Source organism: Aythya marila (assembly GCF_965140915.1).
Source record: "Aythya marila genome assembly, chromosome: 2".
NCBI lineage: Eukaryota > Metazoa > Chordata > Aves > Anseriformes > Anatidae > Aythya > Aythya marila.
The window spans coordinates 67,037,703-67,058,928 of NC_139043.1; the positions used below are offsets into that span (position 1 = coordinate 67,037,703).

The 21,226-nt window shown below is 37.7% G+C and overlaps 1 protein-coding gene across 11 annotated transcripts in view; it reads right to left on the bottom strand.

The window, feature by feature from the left end:
• The window catches only part of ARPP21 (cAMP regulated phosphoprotein 21), a 207,028-nt gene that overhangs the window by 47,656 nt on the left and 138,146 nt on the right, over positions 1-21,226 (bottom strand). For all 11 annotated transcript variants that reach the window (XM_082754978.1, XM_082754976.1, XM_082754985.1 and 8 more), the window contains 4 exons: positions 13,860-14,090; positions 9,396-9,565; positions 7,073-7,177; positions 4,384-4,647 (listed from right to left, as the gene is read on the bottom strand). In XM_082754978.1, coding sequence (XP_082611104.1) covers positions 4,384-4,647; positions 7,073-7,177; positions 9,396-9,565; positions 13,860-14,090 — 770 coding nt within the window. The remainder of the gene's footprint in view (positions 1-4,383; positions 4,648-7,072; positions 7,178-9,395; positions 9,566-13,859; positions 14,091-21,226) is intronic.

The following is a 21,226-nucleotide window of genomic DNA, read 5'->3' on the forward strand; positions in this document are numbered from 1 at the left end:
TTACCCTGAAAATATTTGACAGATGATCCTTTCTGTCTGGGATATTCTTATTTTGAAGGTGAATCTCCTCTTTGTTTGGAGGCTGACCATTCTAACATATCTCTATTTTATCTATATTTAAAAAAAAAATTAAGTTAAACTGCAACAGGATTGGGTACATCACTTTCACTTTAAAGACACTTATTGCATGAACTGCTATTACTTTTTCTTCCTTTTACCATGCTTTGTCTCTAAGTGATGGGCAAAGAGTCAATTTTGCACTGGCTTTCTACTTTTTTCTGTCCACATACAGTGAAAATGCATCATCATCCCAGGTTTCTCTCAGATGCTCTCTAACAGCCTTCATTAAATTTACATTGTTTATGTCTTCATTGTAGGAATACAATTCTACACATCCTTCAGAATCATTTTTATTTTCCTAGCTTCTCTCTCTACTGACTCACAACTTGATTCTGTCATCACACAGGTATTCTACCTTCTCTTAATATTGCTGACATCTAGTTATGTTTGAATTAACACCTTCATCCAGATGATTAATGATTCTGCCTCTATTGCTAATGGCAACTACAGTTACATAAAATGGGAGCGAAGACAACAGAAACCACAATAATGTACTGAAACATGAAGGTACATTTCTTCCCGATATCATTACTGACTGTACTGAGTCTTTCATCAAGGATTTCTTTCTTCCCCTTATCCTCCATGACAATTATAATAGAAGTAACAAAACAACAACAGCCTGTGTACAACACCTGCAGGTATATCTTCCAATACCCTTGCATCAGATCATCAAGAAAAGACATGCAGGACTTCTGCCTCCAAATTAACACCCCAACCTTTTTTCATGTCTTCTACGGGAGACATGTTATGAATAAAGATTTTGTCTTACAATACCTATGGATTCTCTAGGAGGGGAGTTCTGCAAAGAGCCATCTCAAAGTAATGACACATAGTTAACTCAGGTGAAAAATCCCTCAACATGCATTACTTCTCCCAGCCTCTCCAAGAATTCATGCCATCTCATTTCTGGATATCATTTTGCACTTTCACAAACTTTCATAAAGAGTGAGTCAGAGGTGGAGATAAGTTTTAAATGAGAATATGCTGCCTTCTCGTTGTCATATGTACTTGCCATTTTCTCATTTCTTCATTTGCAGAGGCAGAAACTAGAAGCACCAAATGCTGAGCAACGACAAGCACCAATGAGAGAATGCTGTCAGAAACTGTTGTGGACCTTTACTGAAGTGCTTGAGTCCATAAGTGCTACTGAAGAAATATAAAAAAGAGAAGAAAACTGAGAAAGTGAAGATGTTCCCTACCTGTGATACAGAAAGGAAACAGGAATTTGCTGCTCAAAGTCCCTTTCAGAAAACCCAGGAAAAGGTTTTGTTTGTTTGTTTGTTTGTTTTTGTTTTTTTGTTTTTCTTCCCAATTAGCTGAACAAAGAGAACACTATTTTCGGGTTATTACATCATGACTGTTGTTAAGCTGTAGAACAGCTAAAGTGGCAAAAGAAGTGTAAGAGGTCCTCTCACCACTTCTTAGGCATGCCCTTCCAAACTCCGTGTGTTGCTACTTTGATACATCAACTTGGAGAGCAGTTGTAGAGACATATTTAATTGAACTTTAATACAAAAGCTAATACTTTAATGTAGTACCTTTGGGTTTGAAGGCTTGGAGAGCTTTTCTTACTCCATTTTTCAGCTCCCAAAGGAAAAGTTCATACTGTATACAGGACTTCTATACAAATGTTCATGGCTCTCCTATCTTCCAACAGCATAGATGGCCCCACAGCCAATCTACTAGAACCTTATCAGCAATGCATTTACGGGAACTAATTAGCCATTAGTGTCTAGCCTCTCTTTCACTGGTATAAATTCAATAGGAACATTTAAGATATAAAATTTGTTTTACATTGATTACTTTGCACTGATTAATGCATCACGATGTTTTGCGGGCATTGCTATTTTTATTGCTTTTCTGGTTTTAAGCCTTCCTCAGACTATCTGCTTTGGCATCTGAAACCAGCCTAGTATCATATCTAAATCCAGAAGAGTAACAGGGGATTCAGACTGGCAGTAACCAGTGCCACAGAGAAGTTTTGCCATGGGCAGGGGAGGGCATTACGGTCTAGCTGCCTTGCCCAGTAAGTTGAACTGGTAAAGCTTGTACAGGCAGTCGGAACAGAGGAATTACTATTTCCCAAGTCTTCAGTTAGCTTCCTGTAAGAGAGATCCCCTATTTGTGCTATGAGTAGCACCTAAACCACCATCCCATATTCTAGATCATAATTTCCCATCTGTGTATGCTGATGCCAAAAAGCTGCTGCCCCATCTCCTTCTTCAGCAGACCAAGGCCACTGTACTTACACAGTATGTGAACATGGCCAGCAGGGACTGGCCCCCACACACTCTCTTCCACAAACATTTTTGAACAAGACAAGGACAAGATGGGATTTTTGGGACAGTGACAACTTAGAAATGAAAAGTGTGCACATGCAACAAACGCAGAGGAAACTGACAGCTCTGAATTTTGCACCTTTCTACCCTTCCCCAAAGACAAACTGTTCCCTGAGGAAGTAACTAAAGTTGCCGCAAACACAGAAGATTCTTTTTTTCCACCCTTCAGTAACTCTCCAGTTTATTATGATGTAGGAGGAAAGCCCCTGTATGTAGCACATTAGTGATATGGACAGAGACACAGCAGCAATTAAGACACACCAGTAGTATATTACTGGTCCTACAGCAACCTATATATGAGAAGTCACCTCCTCATCACTTGTCCTCTAAAGAAGTTCCACGGTTTTACCAGGAACAACAGAACAAGTTTAATAACAGAAAACAGCTTCACAAAGTGACGCTAAGCTATTTGGAGTAAAAAACCCCTGCTCTGAGCTACAGATCACAAAGGGAAAGCCCCACCACTCCACCCCCAGATGAACACTGCACAGCAAGCAACTCTGTGACATAAGCTCAGAAAAGCACCAAAGTCAAAAGAAAGGGGTCTAGGTAGACATCCCAGAGTGTCCTACATATTTGGTCTCCCCTGAGATGGAAGAGGTGGAGACATGCAGCCCCATAGCATGGTCCTCAGCACACCAGGCAGTGTGATGGTTGCCATCCCCTCAGTTCCTACAGCAAAGCCCCCAGCTTGCAGGGCTATGAAATGTACCGCTTTGCCCCTGTTGCAGTGGTAGCTTGTAAAATGGAGGCACTCGCATTGATCTGGTTCACTCGAAGTGTTGTGAGGCTTGCTTAAATGACACTTGAAAACACTGATGGCAGCAGGGGTTAGATGTGAGGAGAGAATGCTGGACAGCCACTACTCAGTCACTTAGAAAACACAATCTGGACAGGGAGAGGGATGCATCATGTGATTCTGCTCTTCAAGTCATTTTTTTTTCCTCCCAAAATTAAAACAAATATAAAACCCCTACATTTGGTCAACACTGAAACCTTACTAGCATTATTTTCCATTTTAAAAATCATAACATTATTTTGAATTTCAGCTCCTTAATATTATTTTTCCATAATTCTTCTCTCAGAAGAAGGGGTATATAATTTCTAACTTCAGAAACAATGGATACAACAATCCTCTATGGGATGCAAGCATCCAGTATTCCTCTGATTTCTTCTATTGTTAATTAGCAAGGCGCTAGATCTCCAGCCCACTTAAAGCATTATAACAGCACGAATTCTTCATTACTTTGACATTAAAAGAAATGTTGAGCTTTTTTACTTTATTTTTAAATACTTTCTTCAAAGGGATAAAAATTAAAATAGGATACACAGTATTTGTGGCATTTTTAAGTAAAGTTTAAATGAAGTTATCCATAATTGGCTAAGATAAAGTGATAACATGAAGTGTATGCCCTGAAAACGGGCCAGAAATTCATCTGTGCATTTTACTTGACAGTAATCACTTTCAATATTCTGTAAAGGTACCCAGGAGACGAGTAGAGATGTTTGGTAGTGAACAGTAAAACATAATCAGTCTTCAGGAAGACAGTAAAAATTACTGATCTGTGACATCTCACATGCTCAAGTCAATTAAATATGATTAATGACTACCTGGGCTGATGTGTATGTTGCTCTTTTAGTATATATACAGGGAAAAGGGACTACAGATATTTACTCACTCTTCTCCTCCATATTCATGTACAGATGTGTCCTGGAGTATAAACATATGTTCAGAAACTCGTTTGGGGATAGGCAATGAATTGCTGAAACCCGGGAAATGATAGAAGCTTTGCAAGTTTCCTGTTGCCTAAAAATCTGCTAAGTTTTTACCAGGAAAAAAAAACAAAAACAAAAAAAAAAACCAATAATCAAGAACGAGCATCATGCCAAACTGGCAATAGAGGGAAGTAAAGGTTTTGCCTACCTGAGCAGGTGGTGGTGGCTGTTGCACAAAGCCTTGGGGCGGCGGTGGTGGCTGCAGCACTTGCTGAGACACTGGTGGACCTGAACCTGTAAAGCCTCCTGGGGGAAGCTGTTGAGTTGGGGAAGCCATAATGTAACCCGTCTGCTGGGCAGGCTGCTGTAAGATAGGTGACGGGTAGACAGGGCCAGAAGGTGATTCAGGGTTGTCTCCTGATGATTGACGACTCAAGCTCATCTGGTTAAACTGTGTTGTCATGTCATCTCGCTGCAGGGCAAAAGCCAGTAGAAAATGGTGTAGACATGATATCTGTGGTAGACACTTATGCAAATTAGCAAAACAAAATAGATTCAAACAGAGCATGAGGGGAAAACGAATTGCTCAGCTCAAGTAAGTGCTAAACTTTGCATGAATATCTACCAAAAATGAAGGCAATTAAAATGAAAATGACTATAAAAGCTTTGACAAGACTTCTGGGCTGCAAGATGATTAGCACAAAAGCCAATTATTTTGGCTTTTACCCTCCCCACTCCCTTTTTTTTCACCCTAAATGACAGTGAACTTTACAGCATTCAGAAGATGACATTTTCAGTATAAAGGGCACAAGAATAACTTTATGATGAATACCTCTTCCCCACAGAATTCCTCAGCCAAAGACATGCTGGCAATTTCACCTGTGTTTCAAAATGATCCCAAGAGGAATTCAGTAGGATTCAGGTGCAGACCTTTTCCTTTTTGGACTGTTTTGAAAAAATCCAAGGTTGCAAACACAGAGAAGGATAAAAAAAAAAAAAAAAAAGCTAAGCCTTCAGTTACTATTTCAAGACTTTTTATTCAGCGTTGAAAAGAAACAAGTATTTTATTTGACTGGAGAGGAGGAAAAATCTATGGTAGGATGAACATACCAAACTAAGCCAATGGACCTAAGTCTCATTACATCCTGGTAATGACACGAGGATTCTAGACAGTATCTGTTCAGTCTTGCAAAAATATCCATACAAAATTAACCCTCAAGTTTATTTTATGGAGGTCAAAGACTTACAAATGTGGTTCTATGCATCTTCATTTGTGCCCATACTGCAAGACTTAAATATCCAACATTAAAATGTATTCTGTATAGTAATAAATTCATCATAAAACTACAGTGCGTGCTAATATGCAGACTACAGTCCCTTCTTTATTTCCTCCTCAGGGACAAGGAATAGGCAATACAAAAATTACTTTTACTTAAAACACCCAATCTATTTTTAAGTGAAGCCTCTTTGATTGTGTTGACATCCCTGTGGTGCTTCGCTCTCCAAAACCATTCCACACAATATACTTATGACAGGAAACTTCAAAATAGAAAAAAGGGTTTCTGCAGAGAGCACTGCAACAAGCACTTGTTACACAGAGACTCACCCTTCCAGTCTGCAAAAAGATAATGTGCAAACTAATTTTTAAACACTCTTAGCCAGAACTTCAGGTGACAAAAGAAAGGATCGCTATTAAATTTAGCATCACCCTACGTTTATATTCAGACACATAAGTCATCTATTTGAAGTTGTTTCTTTAAAAACTTAGTACATGGACTACCTGGATGGCAAATGATTGCAAATAAATTCAATGAGAAACTTTACTGCACCTGGAATGCCTCTGGATTTACACAATAGAGACCAAGAACTTCAAAACTCTACAATTTAACACACTGTATGTATAATATAATGGATAAGGACACTAGTTCAGCATTTATGAAAACAATTTCAGAAAGAAGGTGAAGCTTCACTATTAAGTTAGCTGCTAAAACTATCAGCCGAGGTATTACTACCACTTAGAACAACCTGAGATGCCTGCAGGATACTTTTCATGGGAACTAGCACTGAGATATCCAACTTCCATTCAGCAGCGGTCTTTTTTTCTTGTCTTTTACTGTTCATCTACCAGGAATTAATAATACTATTCCAGCTGCAGGGATCTGTTCGGCTTTGTTTCCATCTTTTACTATAACTAGGTGACAACTCTACCTTGGAAAAAATCAGCCTTAAACAATATTACCAGCATGAGAGAGAATAACAAGAAAAACAAAACAAAAACTTGTAGCACCTCTTAAAATATCAGCTTCATTTTACAACTGTGTAAACTTAGTCCTATAAGCACTAAGCCAGATTGAAACTCCAAAAGTGTACTCTATTTTTATTATATATGAGCCATTACTGCTTTATCATGATACATGATAATATCACACCTTTTGCAGCTGGCTCATCAATACCCAATTCCAAGTGCTCTGGTATGATCAGGGAATAAATCCAGGCAGCAGTTTTAGTATATTGATGTCCTAGAGTTCTCTTCTCCTGTATTTGTGGACATAAAATGTCTAAATCTCAAATACTCAAGTTAACTATCTAAGCTCCCTTGACGAAGTGGGGAGAGACATGTTCCTAACACAGGCGCAACAGAGTATTTTCTGGAGGTTCCTGTAACCAGGTAGAGAACCCTTCTCCTAACTTCATTGCCCAGGCTGGATAACTAGAATCAGTGGATACACTCTTACAAAATGCTTGTCAGTATCAAAAGTGTTAAGGCAAAAAGGGATTGAGATGGGGGTCTCATTTTGGGAAGTCCCTTGTGGTCTCAAGCCCTTGAGGCTCTCAAGCACACTCATGCACACACAAGCACAACTTCAAGTAAAGGAAAATACAAAAGTCTTTAGTACCACAGAAAACTGCTGTGTTGGAGAGACTGGCAGGAGATGCTGGGGAGGATAAGAAACTGCTGGATATTGGACTGACTGAGAAGATGGCTGCATGGCCTGAACAGGCTGCAAAATAAACACAGCAAAAGGCAATAAGTACAACCCACTTAGAGAGAGAGAACAGCAACAACAAACTCTATTACTGAGAACAAAGGTCTTTCTCAAACACAGCTCTGAAAATACAGGTGACTAATCACCAGTACAGTACAAGAGATCAGGTACTGTGATTTTAGTCCTTGATTCATCTTTTCACAAACAATTCTTTATTACGAATTTCTGCTTATTTTCTTATATTTGATGGCTGTTAGAGTAAATGAAGCCACAGCTACACCCTCTTATTACTGATGTGAAGCAAAACCAAAATTAAGATTCTACATTTAATTTTCTGAGATAAAATAAAAGAGCAACACAGTGTAAGTATGTGGATTTTGCCGATAATGACTGATTTAAGTCATTTGAGTGTGCTATAGGCAAAGGAATACTGATTGGAAAGCTGCTCTGGCAGAACACAGTAGCTAGAAAGAGAAAAACAGGTTGTAAATTAACAAGAGAGAGGTCTGTCAGCTCAAAGCACATTTCATCCAAGCAAAAGAACAATTTTCTACAGCATTATTGCCTTGGAATAGCTTTACTACTCCTTTTATTTTAATCTATCATTTACCTTGAATCTTATACAGGTTTGCTACCACATTCTTCTTCTAAAACTGCTGAGACCAAATCAAGACAAAAACCACAAGCATTAGTCCAAACCCAGTAAAATCGGAGCATTTCACTAAATTTAAACATTGTCTCACAGGATAAGCTGGGATGAAACTGTGCCAAATTATAACACAAAAAGCCCTGTAGATTTTGGTTGCTCTGGGAGCAAGTAGAATATAGGATTCTTGCTGGAGTAGTTCCCTCTGCTTGCTTTGCAGTTCATGCTGAGGGAGTAGGCATGCAATCCACAAAATTAAGTTTGAGTCAGACTGAAAGGCTGCTGCCCATGCTTGGCTATGTCTGGCCATGTGCCATAGACATCCAGGGGCCAAGGAGTTGAAGCACCATGGCACTGTGCCTAAACTATGCTGCTGTTCCCCACTACTGCTGTAGCTCCAGAGCTCCAGCTAGGAGTGGGGTTGTAGCCAGAGCATGGTGCACAGACAGAAGACCATGTGTCTTTCTGTTGGGGAAAGGGTGCTTGGAGAGAAGGTTACCTACAGCCCAGCCCTGATATAACTTGAAAAGGAGTTTGCAGGGTCCCAAGTTGTACCTGAATTTTTTAACACAACCCCACTGCTATTGAAAGTGACAGGGAAAAGTTTGTGGCAGTTCACACCACATCAGGAGAAATCTGTAGAAGTATGAATGGCCAGAGCCGCCAAGCACACACAGAGCTCTCAAGGATCCTTAAAGGTCCACAAAGTGGTAAACTTTGAAAAGTTGCTGTTCAAATTCTCCTCCTTCCCTTCTCACACTATCACTAATGGATTCTAGTTCTGCCCTCAGCTTGACAGACATTGCAGCTAAGAAACAGTGGTCAATACCCTACCTCAGGCATGGTGGTGATGAAAATCTCCATGCCTGTTTGGTCTGTGTAAATATTCTTGTAACCTCTACCTATGTTGCATGCCGCAACTCTTATCGAGAGAGCAGAAATGTATAAAGAGAATAGTACTGTAAAATTTTACGCAGTATTGCTAATGGTCTACTAGCATTAGGGAGCAAATTTACCGAGAGCTTTATTATTAATAGTAAAGACCTATTTACTAGTAAAAATAGTAAAAAAAACTATTTACTATTCATAGTAAAAACTAGTATAAACCTACACCAATAAAAATAGAGGAAATGGGGAGAGTAATTAAACATTACAAAGGAGAAACCATTAATACACGCTTTTATTTTCCAAGCCATGGAAAGTTGTCTGGCAAAGAGTCAATATAGATCTGAGCTCCCATAACTTCACTCAACTTCACAATATGTACAGAACTACAGATTGAACTAGTCTGAAATTGAATGCTTCAACTTTCACGTACATGGCAATTTATCCAAAATAAATTTAAAGACTATGTAGACATATTTCAATTAGTTTAATGGTCTTTTTCAAAATGAAACCATCCTTTAGATGGAATTTTAAGAAGAATTCTTCTACTCCAGCTGTTTCATCCACGTCGAATAAATATATCATGGGCCCCATTGTCTCAAAGATATTTTGTCTAGCTGCTTCCTTCCCTACCCTAATCTTTCTGTCGTTCTTCATATCCTTGAGAGCTTCACTTTTTTTTCCAATGGCCTCCACACCTACCTGTGTGACAAGGTGACTTGCCATTTGCTGCTGTGGCTGTTGAACCTGCTGAGGCTGCTGGGATGAAGGCTGCTGCTGAGACTGTCCCACCATCTGGCTCCTCATTGTCTGCTGGCTGCTGGGAGGATTGTATATTGCAGGCGTCCCATCAGGATTTACAAACGGTTGACCTGAAACAAAACAACATCAAAAAGTGATGAACACTTTTTAAAATGTTCTATTTTCTGTGTGAAAGCCCAGAAGCTTGTCTAAGTGATTACTAACTGACCTACTACAACAGTAAAGTTCTAGTTACTCTCAATGCCTCATTACAGTATTGGCCATGTTTTTATTTATTTATTTCAGGCATGGATAACAGATAACAGATTTTTGTTCAGATAACAGATTATTGTTTTGGCAGTACTAATTTCCAAAGAGTGAATAAAAGGTTGCCATGACTATAAGATGATTCAGGTGCCATGATTACTTGAAGTCATTCAGCGATGAATCAGTTAATATTAAAACTGAACTCTGGAACCAGAGGATATTCATATACATTTTATTGCTGCACAACAGTAGCTAAATGTACATAGCTGCTCTTGACACACTGTACTTCATATACGTAGAAGTAAAAAAAAGACCTTGTTACTAATTTATTTACACACTGTAATAACAGCGTTATTCTCTTGAGACTGGTATCCTAAGTAATTACAGGAGGCAGCCCTGGAAGTTATCAGGGAAGAAATACTTAAGATGTCTGTGAAAATCTTTTACATACATTTCCACTACTGGCAGAAGTTGGTACGTACATAACGTGTAAGTTGCTGAACTCTGCTTCAGATATTTTAACTGGGGAAAGCAGTCCTGCAAAATTAACATCTATAAAAAAATATTTTTACCAAAGTCATTGCCTTACAGAGGAAAAAAAATTCTTTTTGGTTTTCCTCTGTAGGCAACATGTATTTGTGACCTTAGTTTGTATTCACTTTATAGAAGTGAAGACAAATACATAAATTATAAATTCATAAATCAAAGGAATTATATGTTTACATGAGAAATGATAAATTTAAACCACAAAGTGATAACAATGTAGGCATCTGAAGTAAGAATATTTCAGATAAAATGAGAGGTCTGGAGGAATCTGGTGACTCAGTAATAGTAAAATGACAAATTTCTGGTTTTTATACCACCTCTGGTAGAAGTAGTGTCTCTGCCTATTCTGTCTATTCATCAGCCCCTGTCTTTTGGTTCCTTCCTCTTATTGTGGTCAGAACCACATGAGAAGAACAAGCTAAAGAAACCTTGCCTTCTCTCTCCACATTTGCTGGATTAAGTCACACTCACAATGAGAAAGGTAACAATCAAAGCAAGTAGAAGGCAAGCAGAGGTCAGTTTTGTGCATTAGATGGTTTCTTGCTTGTTGCTATGAAGACCCTGGGTGAAATAGCATGGAGAGAAATGTCCTGTCCTGTTTTCCTCCCTCTCAGCTTGGAAGTCTCAGGTGACAGAAGTACTTTAGGAGACTGGGGAAGGCTGCAATGATACTTACTAAGAGCACAGATACCTTAAAGGAGACTGTAGCGAGGTGGGGGTTGGTCTATTTTCCCACGTGCCTGGTGACAGGATAAGGGGGAATGGGCTAAAGTTGCACCAGGGGAGGTTTAGGTTGGATATTAGGAAGAACTTCTTTACCAAAAGGGTTGTTAGGCATTAGAATGGGCTGCCCAGGGAAGTGGTTGAGTTACCATCCCTGGAGGTCTTTAAAAGATGTTTAGATGTAGAGCTTAGTGATATGGTTTAGTGGAGGACTTGTTAATGTTAGGTCAGAGGTTGGACTCGGTGATCTTGGAGATCTCTTCCAACCTAGATGATTCTGTGATTCTGTAAAAACACATATTTACTTCCAATTGGTGTTTCCTCATGGGTTTGGGATATTCAAGTGCCACAAAATGAGATCGTGGAAATTTAGTTAAAGGTTATCTTCTCCTCAAGAATCAGCTGTGACCCTGCTGGCAAATAACATGGTGCAAAGCTGCAAAGAATAAATACTTGTAACCAAAATGTCACTGACTGCTGTCTAAAGGGAAAAACACCATGGCAGAGGCTCATGGAGAAAATGATTCCAAAAAGCACTAAGTGCCCTGCTGGAAGCCAGACTGGGTGAGCAGGGTAACAGGCTCCTGAAGCCTGTGCCAGATGCTGAAGGGAAACCATAAAGAACGTTTCACGTGGATCAGCAAATAATGACAGGACTGAAGAGAAAAAGTCCAGCAATGCTTTTACAGATGAGAAAAAGACCTTTTAAAAAGAATTTTTTTAAATAGAAAATGAAAAGGAGAGATCAGATTGTAACAGGGAAGGCATATTTAAGTTATGAACTTAAGTGGCCCTGATAGGACAAAGACTGTGATGTCAATTTGAAGGAGAATGAAACATACATGCTCTTAGACTGTCAAAGAGGTCAAGTCAGATAACATGTCAAGAGGAATCCTTTAAAGAGTAAAACAGACTGGTGAGGTGAGTGAAATGCAAAGTAAAAGAACATAGCTGCATTAATGGTCTCTTTCCAAAGCAAGCCAGAACCTTCTCTATCTTGGGAAGAAGAGGGCTAAACTCAAGGAGAGGAGTTGAAGGAAACTGGATATGGAAAAGAAAGCATACTAACACCTGAGAAGGAGCTAAGCGGTATGAGAGAAGGGAGTCTGACAACATTTCTGGGTGCCATTAGGGGCTTACACAGTCAGTGTCTATGTAGTGTGAAAGGAAGCAAAGATCTTTAAAGACACAACGTTAGGATCAAAAGAGAAGATAGGAAGTAACCACTACTCCAAGAGGAGAATAAAGAACTAAAGAATAATATTACATAAAGAAAGAAAATCTATTCATTACAGGAAACAAAGCTCTTTTTTTTCATTTTCTTTAAACTGTCTTCTTTTCATCTATGTTTCTGACAGCATCCATCACTTTGATAGTCGAGCACAGCATCCGGCAATCTCTATGTCTCCTCCCCACAGAGTTTCTTTTGTAATGTTACTGTAATAAGATGCAAAGATTTTGAGCCCAAGGAGTGGCAAATTTGAGGCATGTACTTTGCTGCATTTTAAAAACACAATAGATACTACATTATAGACTGACTTTCAGCACATGTAACAGCATGAAAGCTATACATTGAAGTTGAGAATTTCAGTCCTTAGATGGATTTGTTCCCTCCATTTTCTTCGGTATGCATATATTTACAAATGGACTACAGAAACAAAACTTACGGTTTGGAAAAAAAATAATCAAAAAATACACAACAGCACACTATTTCGTGTGCACAAAACCCACTTACTCTCTGAATATTAAACATACAACACACATGGAGCTCTTGGTTATGCCTCTGCAGACAATGAGGCAAGCTAAGAGGAAAGACCGGGTACTCTGGACTAGTGACAATACTAATGGGTATTATACAACACCAGATGCTTCTATCTGTATATGCCTAAGGAAAGCTTGGTTTAACAGTTTTTTGAGAGCATGTTTTTCTTAAATACTGCAACTTTCAGTTTTTCTTGACTCCACTCTAACTAAAAGAATATTTTTAGTAGTGGACTCACAGATCAGCTTTACACATCTGCATCAAGATCTCATAACAGAGAGGTGTAATATATATGAAATACTGGTTTTAAGTAATAATCCTCAAATAAAAAGCTCTTGAATGCTCTATTAAAGATTTTGAAAAAAAAAATATTTTGGAGTTGAACTCTCAATTCCCAGCAGAAGGGAAAATTCAGTGCTCTGTATGCTTTGTTATTTTAAACCCAGCATAACTCATCTAAGGATGACAGCACAGCTAGTCATGGTCACTGAAATACTGCAAAAACACTGAAGAGGCATCACAGTCTCAACCTCTGTGAACCTTTTTAAGGTTCATCTGGACCAAGGAGGTAACAAATTGCCTTAAACTTTCAACAAGCACTCGGGTTCAAGCTGAGTGGTTTCTAAAGCGTTTAGATGACAGTGAGTGTCTTGCTTGTGCTCTGCAGTTCTGTTAACTACCAGAACAATGCAGAACTGAGGAGATTAAAACTTTCTCTTATCACAAACCTTCCAGTTTAAATACAATTGCTAATCACATAGCTTACATAAGTAAATCAACTCTGAAGTGCTAATTCAAAAGCAGCATCTAAGCCTTTTGAAATTCTTCTAATGCTAAGCACAATTTGTAAAACTTTGAGCATCAGACTTCATTCAGTTGCACCATATTTCAGCATGCTTGATATGGAAGAGCATCAACATTTACTAAAGGTAATGGGATCTCAGAGAATTCATAGCCAAGGAGTGCCAGGACTTTACAAGATGAAAATACTCATGCAGACCCAGGCCGTATTATGTTTCTATCATTTCCCACCAGAAAATCTTTCTAGAAACACAAAATTTGCTGAGTTCCCAGATGCCATCAGAAACACTGAAGGGCAGTACAAGGCAGGAGAGCATCGGACTGACCTGTGTGTGGGTTGAGCAGGATACTGCCAGGTGGTATCCCCGCAGCTTCAAGTGGAAGAATGATATAGCTGGTGTTGTTGGGTGCCACCTGGCCATTCATCCCATTCTCAGGGTAGGACACGGTGCCTGAAGAGCTGGCCGTCACCCCGGGGACAAGAGGTGCACTTTGGAGAGGCTGATGTATTCGTGACAGGGATCCTGAGGAGCCAGCGCTGCTGGAAGACTCTGAGCCTAACAGAGAGACACAACCACAGTTATGAAGTTCCCAAGTCTCCATCAAACACATCGCATACACATATTGCAAAGGCAAGCACTAGTCTATGCCCAGCTGGTAGAAGTGGAGTTTTCCCTCCCCACTGAGCTCAGTATTCAGATGAACTTAAACAATTCAAAAGATCCCTTTTTCCTCCAGCAAAACCTGTTCCTCCGCATCTAAGAAAACAGTTTTATCAAGCAGAACACAGATTGCTCAGAATGTATTTAGAATGCAAAGGTACTGGTTCATAAAGTATAAAAGCTAAACACAGGGTTAGAAACTAAAAATGTTTTCTGCAAGGAAAAAAAAACAGCAACTGCTTTCTCAGTCAGATAACATGGTAGCCGTGCTACATGTGGCATTAACTCACAGCTACCTAACATTTCTGCAACTTTGATTTTTCAGCACCTAGATTATTTAAGCTGATCAATGAAGCTAAATCAAATGTGCTAAAATATATTTGTGCCTGGAAGGATAGGGAGCTGCATTCTTTTAAAACTTAATGTAATTTCCAAATTTCAGAGATTTTACTATATCAGATTGCAATTTCTGTCCTGTAAAAATGATAAGAATCTCTGAGAACATAAGGCTCAGATGAATGGCTCCTTAATAGCAGGATGTTAAGGCAAATACCTAAGAGGTATGAAAGTAAATGTCTTATACAGATGCTTCCTTCCAGATGAAAAAAATGCAACTTTTTTTGTATTTTACTTCTGTGTAACTTATATTTTTTATAACCTTCTTAGGGTCTTCCTGCAGGTATAAACTAAAAGGAAAGGCAGAATTCAGACTTCAGTTTCATCAAACTTCTTACTTCAAGGCCAAAATACAGCATTTATAATGGGGATGCTACAGAAGGATCCAGCAGTCAACTACTTGGATTCAATTCTTAATCAAATCCATATTGGAATTAATTTCTTTCCTCATAATTAGAGCAAAACAGGTTTCCTCTGAAGAAATCACACCAGTATCCCATTATCTAAAACATACAGTGTCTTTCCGCAGATCATTATTGAATGTTGTTTAAAAGCTAATGTACATTTCAAACTTCACTTCTGTATTGTAGCTATGACAGAGATAATCCTCTTCATGAGCTGTGCACTACTTGCCATTGGTAGGACACTAAATCTGTTTCTCCGATATCTAATCAAGAAAGTCATAGTGATTTCCTATATATATATATATATATATTTATTTCTACAAATACAATTTTTTCAAAAAATGTCTTTGCAAAAGAAGTTGGTTTACTGTTTTAGTTAATTTTTGTTCTCTGTGTAGACTGAGGCTGGAAATAGAGAGATTATTCCTCCAGGGACAGTCCTATTTATTGGATGATTAAAGATTTCAGCATTTGTACTAATTGCAGAGATATTCATGGAGGTCATCTCCTCAGCAAGCTACAAGTGATATTTGGCATCTTTCTCCCAGATGTAAATGCACTTGCTGGAGTTTTATTTCCCTTCTACGGCAGTTACCAGGTCCCTTCCTGGACTCATCTGGCAATTGTACGTGCATTTCATGTTGCTTGATGTTTTGCTTTACTTTCTCCTTTTCTCTGTCATCTATTGAATTCTATGGGCTACAAAGCCACCTGGAAATTCAGGATGAGATTCCATAGCCCCCATCACTACCACATCCCTGTTATTATTTCTACATCTATAAGTAGTATCAAACCTAAGTTCACTCTTCTCTCCCCATTTTGTGCTATTTGAAGAAATGCTGTTAGGTTAAAAGATAAAAAATAATAAGATTAAAAACAAAAAACAACAACAACAACAACAAAATGAAGCTCTGACATTCAAATTTTTCCCTTCCTTTCAGCTGTTTTTATGGCAGAATCACACACTGATCTTTACCAACTTCTGAATGTTAGAAGCCAAAGGACTGTAATGAATTCAGATGTAGTCATCAAATGGCAGCCAGGAACAGTAGAACAATCACATGTTGCCTAAGATGATAGCTTTGAAATGTGTGCCTAAAAGATCAAAGAACTGCTCTATCCTGCAGCAGAAGATCAATTTTGAAAGAATGAAAACAAGGTGCAAAACTATTTCAGCAATTAACTGAATATTTAAAAAAAAAAATCCCAGATGTTATTACTTCACCACTCTTGCCACCATTTATCCAGCATTATTACAATCTATGTTAACTTTTCCCAACACTACAACTTACTTCTTATCGTTTTAAGTCTAGACATATTAAGCCAAATAAATTCCAACACTGATGTTTGGAAATTACCACCAATTAATCTTGTCTTTGTAGCTCTGATTAGCTGTTTTCATAGTTTCTGAATTTGGAATAAGAAATCACCACATAATGCATTCAGTACTGTAGCAAATGAAAAAGTGAACTATCTGACTTTATTCAGATTCACATTACAAAAGGTCTTACTAAATACTTCTGAAAGAAGTTTTGAGTAATTTAGAGTTTTGCCCCCATTACACAACGCAACCTCTTTTTCCAGTATGCAATGATGGCTACTTCTAGATTCTCCTATAATTTTCTTACTGCTTCACAGCTGACATAACCACCTTCATATTCTCATCATTTCCAATTTATATAAATATATTTAATTGTTCTGACAGATATAGCAGTTCAAAGAACATTGAAAGAGAATGAAACAGAAGAATCACCACAGAGTCTTAATAGCTTAATTTTTAGGGGGAAAGAAGGAAGGTTCCATTCATTTTCCAGTACTCGAGCTCTAGTGAGCAATGTGATGTGGCTTGCTCTATTTTCTTTTGGTTAGTATTCAGTATTCAGCCTCTTTGCTCAGCCCATCTTGTGAGTCCATGATGAGTTTTTCCTTTCTTATCAACTGGACACAAGTTCTACCCAATATTTGCTCTAGTTGGTCAAATTTTCAGGAACAGTACAGTGCTGTTTAGAAATATTTCCTTGCTACTTTCATAAATCACTTGCATTTCTGTATATTACAATTTATTTATTTATTTATTTAAATGATAATCTTATGTGCTCACGTGAACACAACTTTCTGCAAGCTGTGTTTCTAAAATTAAGATTGATGCTTTAGTACAGTCAGTTGGTGCGAAGTGTATGACTGGAAACAGTTGGTTCAAGATTTATTGCCCACACATCAGCACTCCTTCAACTTCTCTTGGAGTTACGAGATCTATCAGGCTAATACCTGATTAAAGAAAATCATAAAGAAGCAGAAATACAGTTCCCCAAAACCCATATACAAAGTTATAATTTATAGGATATCTCATTAAAAAAAAAGTTATTGTAATGAAATGCCTACAGTATAATCACCTTCGCCTGACAGGAGTAGCAATGAACACCTAACAGGAGAGGTTTGGATAGTGCTACAATTATTTGGAGCCACTCCAAGAAAGTTAATGATTCCTACAGATATCTGTAGGAATCTGTAACACAGCTAATATCCCAAGACAGACAGCTTTTCATAAAGGGAGGTAAAGAAATATACTCCAACAGACGTGCATTCCATTTAATGGAAAATAATGCAGTAAGAGAAGCTAAATAATGCACCATTGAAAGTAAAGATTGCAGTATATCTTCCAATAATTAAGTAGATATAAAGATGCACATGTTTCTTTTGAACACATCTTGTCTTACCTCCTAATAACATGTACTAAAAGCTATTGTAATGTGCCAGAAAATAGCATGGTGGTTTATGAACTAGATTTTCCCTTCATGGATATGGTTAGAGACTGCAGAGATACATCTTTGTTAGCCATAGGGACATCATTTAGTCAACCCTGGGAAGTCCATTATTCCTACAGGAAATCTAAACTAATCAAGGTTTTGTAGGATGTCCCTACACTGTAGGAACACGATCCAGTAGTGATTTGTTAAGTTATTAAGTCCCCGTTTCAGTACTGAATTGTGACTTAAATGATACAACTATGTCTCAACTAAGCTGCAAAATATGGAAGTAGAAAACTTTATTTCAAATATAAGAACTGTGTTTTTAAGTGGAACAGTGCCTTCTAAACAATCAACAGGTGCATGAAAATAGTACTCAGAACCGGTATAATAGCCACACAATGGATTTCAAACAGACCCTTTTGTGAAGTTTGCAAGAATGAAGTAGCATATTTCCTTTGTTAGACACGTTTATTACCAGTTGAATGCAATTAAAATATAAGACTAATAGACACTGCTATACAGCATGTTCTCTGATCTGTCTTTGCCCAAGAGGAGGCAAACATCCTTCTGTGCTCAGTTTCTCTATTTCTGCTATGTAAAATCAATTATTGATTTATCAAAGTTAAGGTTAAGGGCAGAACATTTAATTCTGATGACAATATTAGAAATGATCTGGAAAGACTACACTGCTAATATTGCATCACAATGTATATTCTCAAAGGCTGCTGTTAGCCATCAATGAAAATCCTTAAAGTCCATGCTTGAGAAACATAATTGAGACTGGATGACCGTAATTGATGTAGAATAACTTTCACATTCAAAATTGTCATTTTCCATCATTTGGCCAATGAAGAACATTCTGAGCCACTGCAGACTTCAGACAGATTTTGTTTTTACTATGCTTAAGACAGAAAAGCTTTAAATTCATTACTATGAATCATAAAGCACTTCAAAGAATATACCAGTACTTTCTGTAGATGAAAACTAGGACAGAATTAGCGTCTATTTAGCTCTGTCTTACCACAGCAGCATACCTTGTGTTTGTAATGATACCTGGGAAATTCCATTTCAATCACTATTGTAAATAAACAAAACCCCCAAACCATGATAGAGCTTTAACTGTGTAATTATGGACTACAGAATGTCTACTGTTGCCTATGACTGGATTACAGAGTAATGAAGATCTAGTACAGAAACGTGCAAAATGAAATGTTGCTTAGTACCTCAAGTACCTCTTGGAAAACATATGCAAAAACACATGGAGGCTCTGACAGCAGTATGAATGCGCTCAGCATCTTTTTTTTTTTCTTTTTAAGTGGAGAGAGAACCCTTACAAGACATATTTCCATTAGTTTTTGAAAGGTCATTTGCTTCTGTTTTAATGTCATTTAAAAACATTTCAGAGAGGATAGAAATAGCAGTTCAGATATTATTTCCTCTGACTTTCCACAGGCTGACTGACAGTTTCACTTTGTGTCCTGGCTTCAAAGATGTGTCTTTGTTTTGATATCCAGCCTTGCTCTCCCCCAGGCCCTTTTATTTAATTTCTTTTTTACTCTTTCTATGCCTCATCTAGCTTTCACACTGATCTTTGCTTTTAAAAAGTCAAACCACTTACAATTGCTCTGCAAAAAACATGGAATTTTAATATCACTCACGTTATAAAAAATTATTGTAAGAGCTTTCATTTGGAAGCAATTTTGGATTTGGTGCCTGTAGAGTGCAGATGCATTTAAAATTGTTGGAATGCTTCAGAGATGTCTCCTTAATATATCTTCTTAAGTGCACCTTTTAATATGTTTAACACTAAGATGGTTATTTAAAAGTATTAGTCTTTTGCAACTAGATTTCTCAACAATTCAAACTGGATTTCCCTGACATGGTGGTAAATGCCCTGCACTTCTGCAATATAATGCTGCAGAGAAGTACTTTTAACTGCTCTCTGCTGAAGGTGAACTACATAAAGAAGCATATTAGCAACCTCTGCCTCCTCCCTAATTCATGTATAGCAAATTGAATTCTGATGCAATGAAAGTTTCATGGGAGGCAAAGAAACCTGGAAGTATAAACATGGTCTACTGCATACTTCGGACTACACTGTGTAGCCTATTCATCCTTTATATGACTTAAAACAAAAATACAGGAGCACATTTTCAATGCTACATACACACTGGTTGTGCTGTTACGTATGCTTCTGCTCAAAAACAATCTGGAGGTGTAAAACAAAACAAAACAAAACCCTATACTGTAACATATTCAAAGACAAATTCATGTCTTAATTCCACAGAATTACACATATATAGAAGTGAAGTAAAACTAAAGGAGAATCTTAAGATTAAAAAAAAAAAACAAACCAACAACCAACTAACCAACCAACCAACAAAAAAAACAACAACATTGTCTAAGGTCTCAAAAAGAAAGGTAAAATAAAAGCATTAAGAAACAAGCAGGCTATTCTGAAAGCTCCCAGCATCTTTATGAACATCAGGGTTTGAAAGAGAAGGTTCCTGACTAGTTGGTGACTTTCCATCTGTGAAATGCACCAAAATCCGTGACTATGTTTGAGATCTTAAGGTCCAGAATGTAGTTACCAAGTCAAAGGTTTGCTCAGTTTATTCTGAAAACACCATTCCTGGGCATCCTAAAGCAGAGAAAACGTATCATACCATTTGGAGAATATGAGTGAAATCTGACTAATCTATGTTTGATAAACTGGGCTTAAATTAAGTACCATCCATAAAACACTCTCAAGATGAAAAAACACTAAGTGCTAAGTATTGATTACCACTTTCCCTGTATAATATTTATCAAGTGAACCAAATTGATAGAATTATCTGATGGACTCATTATTTATTATGCACTTTTACACACAAAAAATATATATAATAAAGTGGCTTAATGGCATAGCTTAAAATTATTTAGATCCAGACCCTGTGACTCACTCATATGTTAATGCACCCATGAAGTAAATGCAAATAAATGCAGAATTCCCACCAGGTTCATAGTCCCCTTAAATAGGGCTTTCATTTAATTGGAAACAAACGAGAAAATGGAGAGGCTACAGGACCTCTATGAATCAACAGCTTCCACTACAGCACATTGGCTCATTGGCCAACAGATTGGAAGAGGCTTTATTCTGTGGTACAGATGGTCTGTATTTTAGCACTGACAACAAAAATTTATTGGATTTCTCATCAGATATACAACATTCTTCCCTATTCACAAAGAGTAAGATTAATAAAAAAGTAATATCTGTGCTGTTAATTTGTTTTGTTCAAAAGGACTACTACCTTTTGAGGCTACAATTGCAGATAGTGTTTGAATAGGTTGTGCAAATGCTCTAATCCAGGAAAATCCTACTTCACCTAGGGTTTGTACACCTACTGTTGCTACTAGAATATATATAGATAGACACACATATCTGGTATGCTCAGTACAGTCACTTATCACCCATGACAAAGTGTACTGTGAACCCAATACA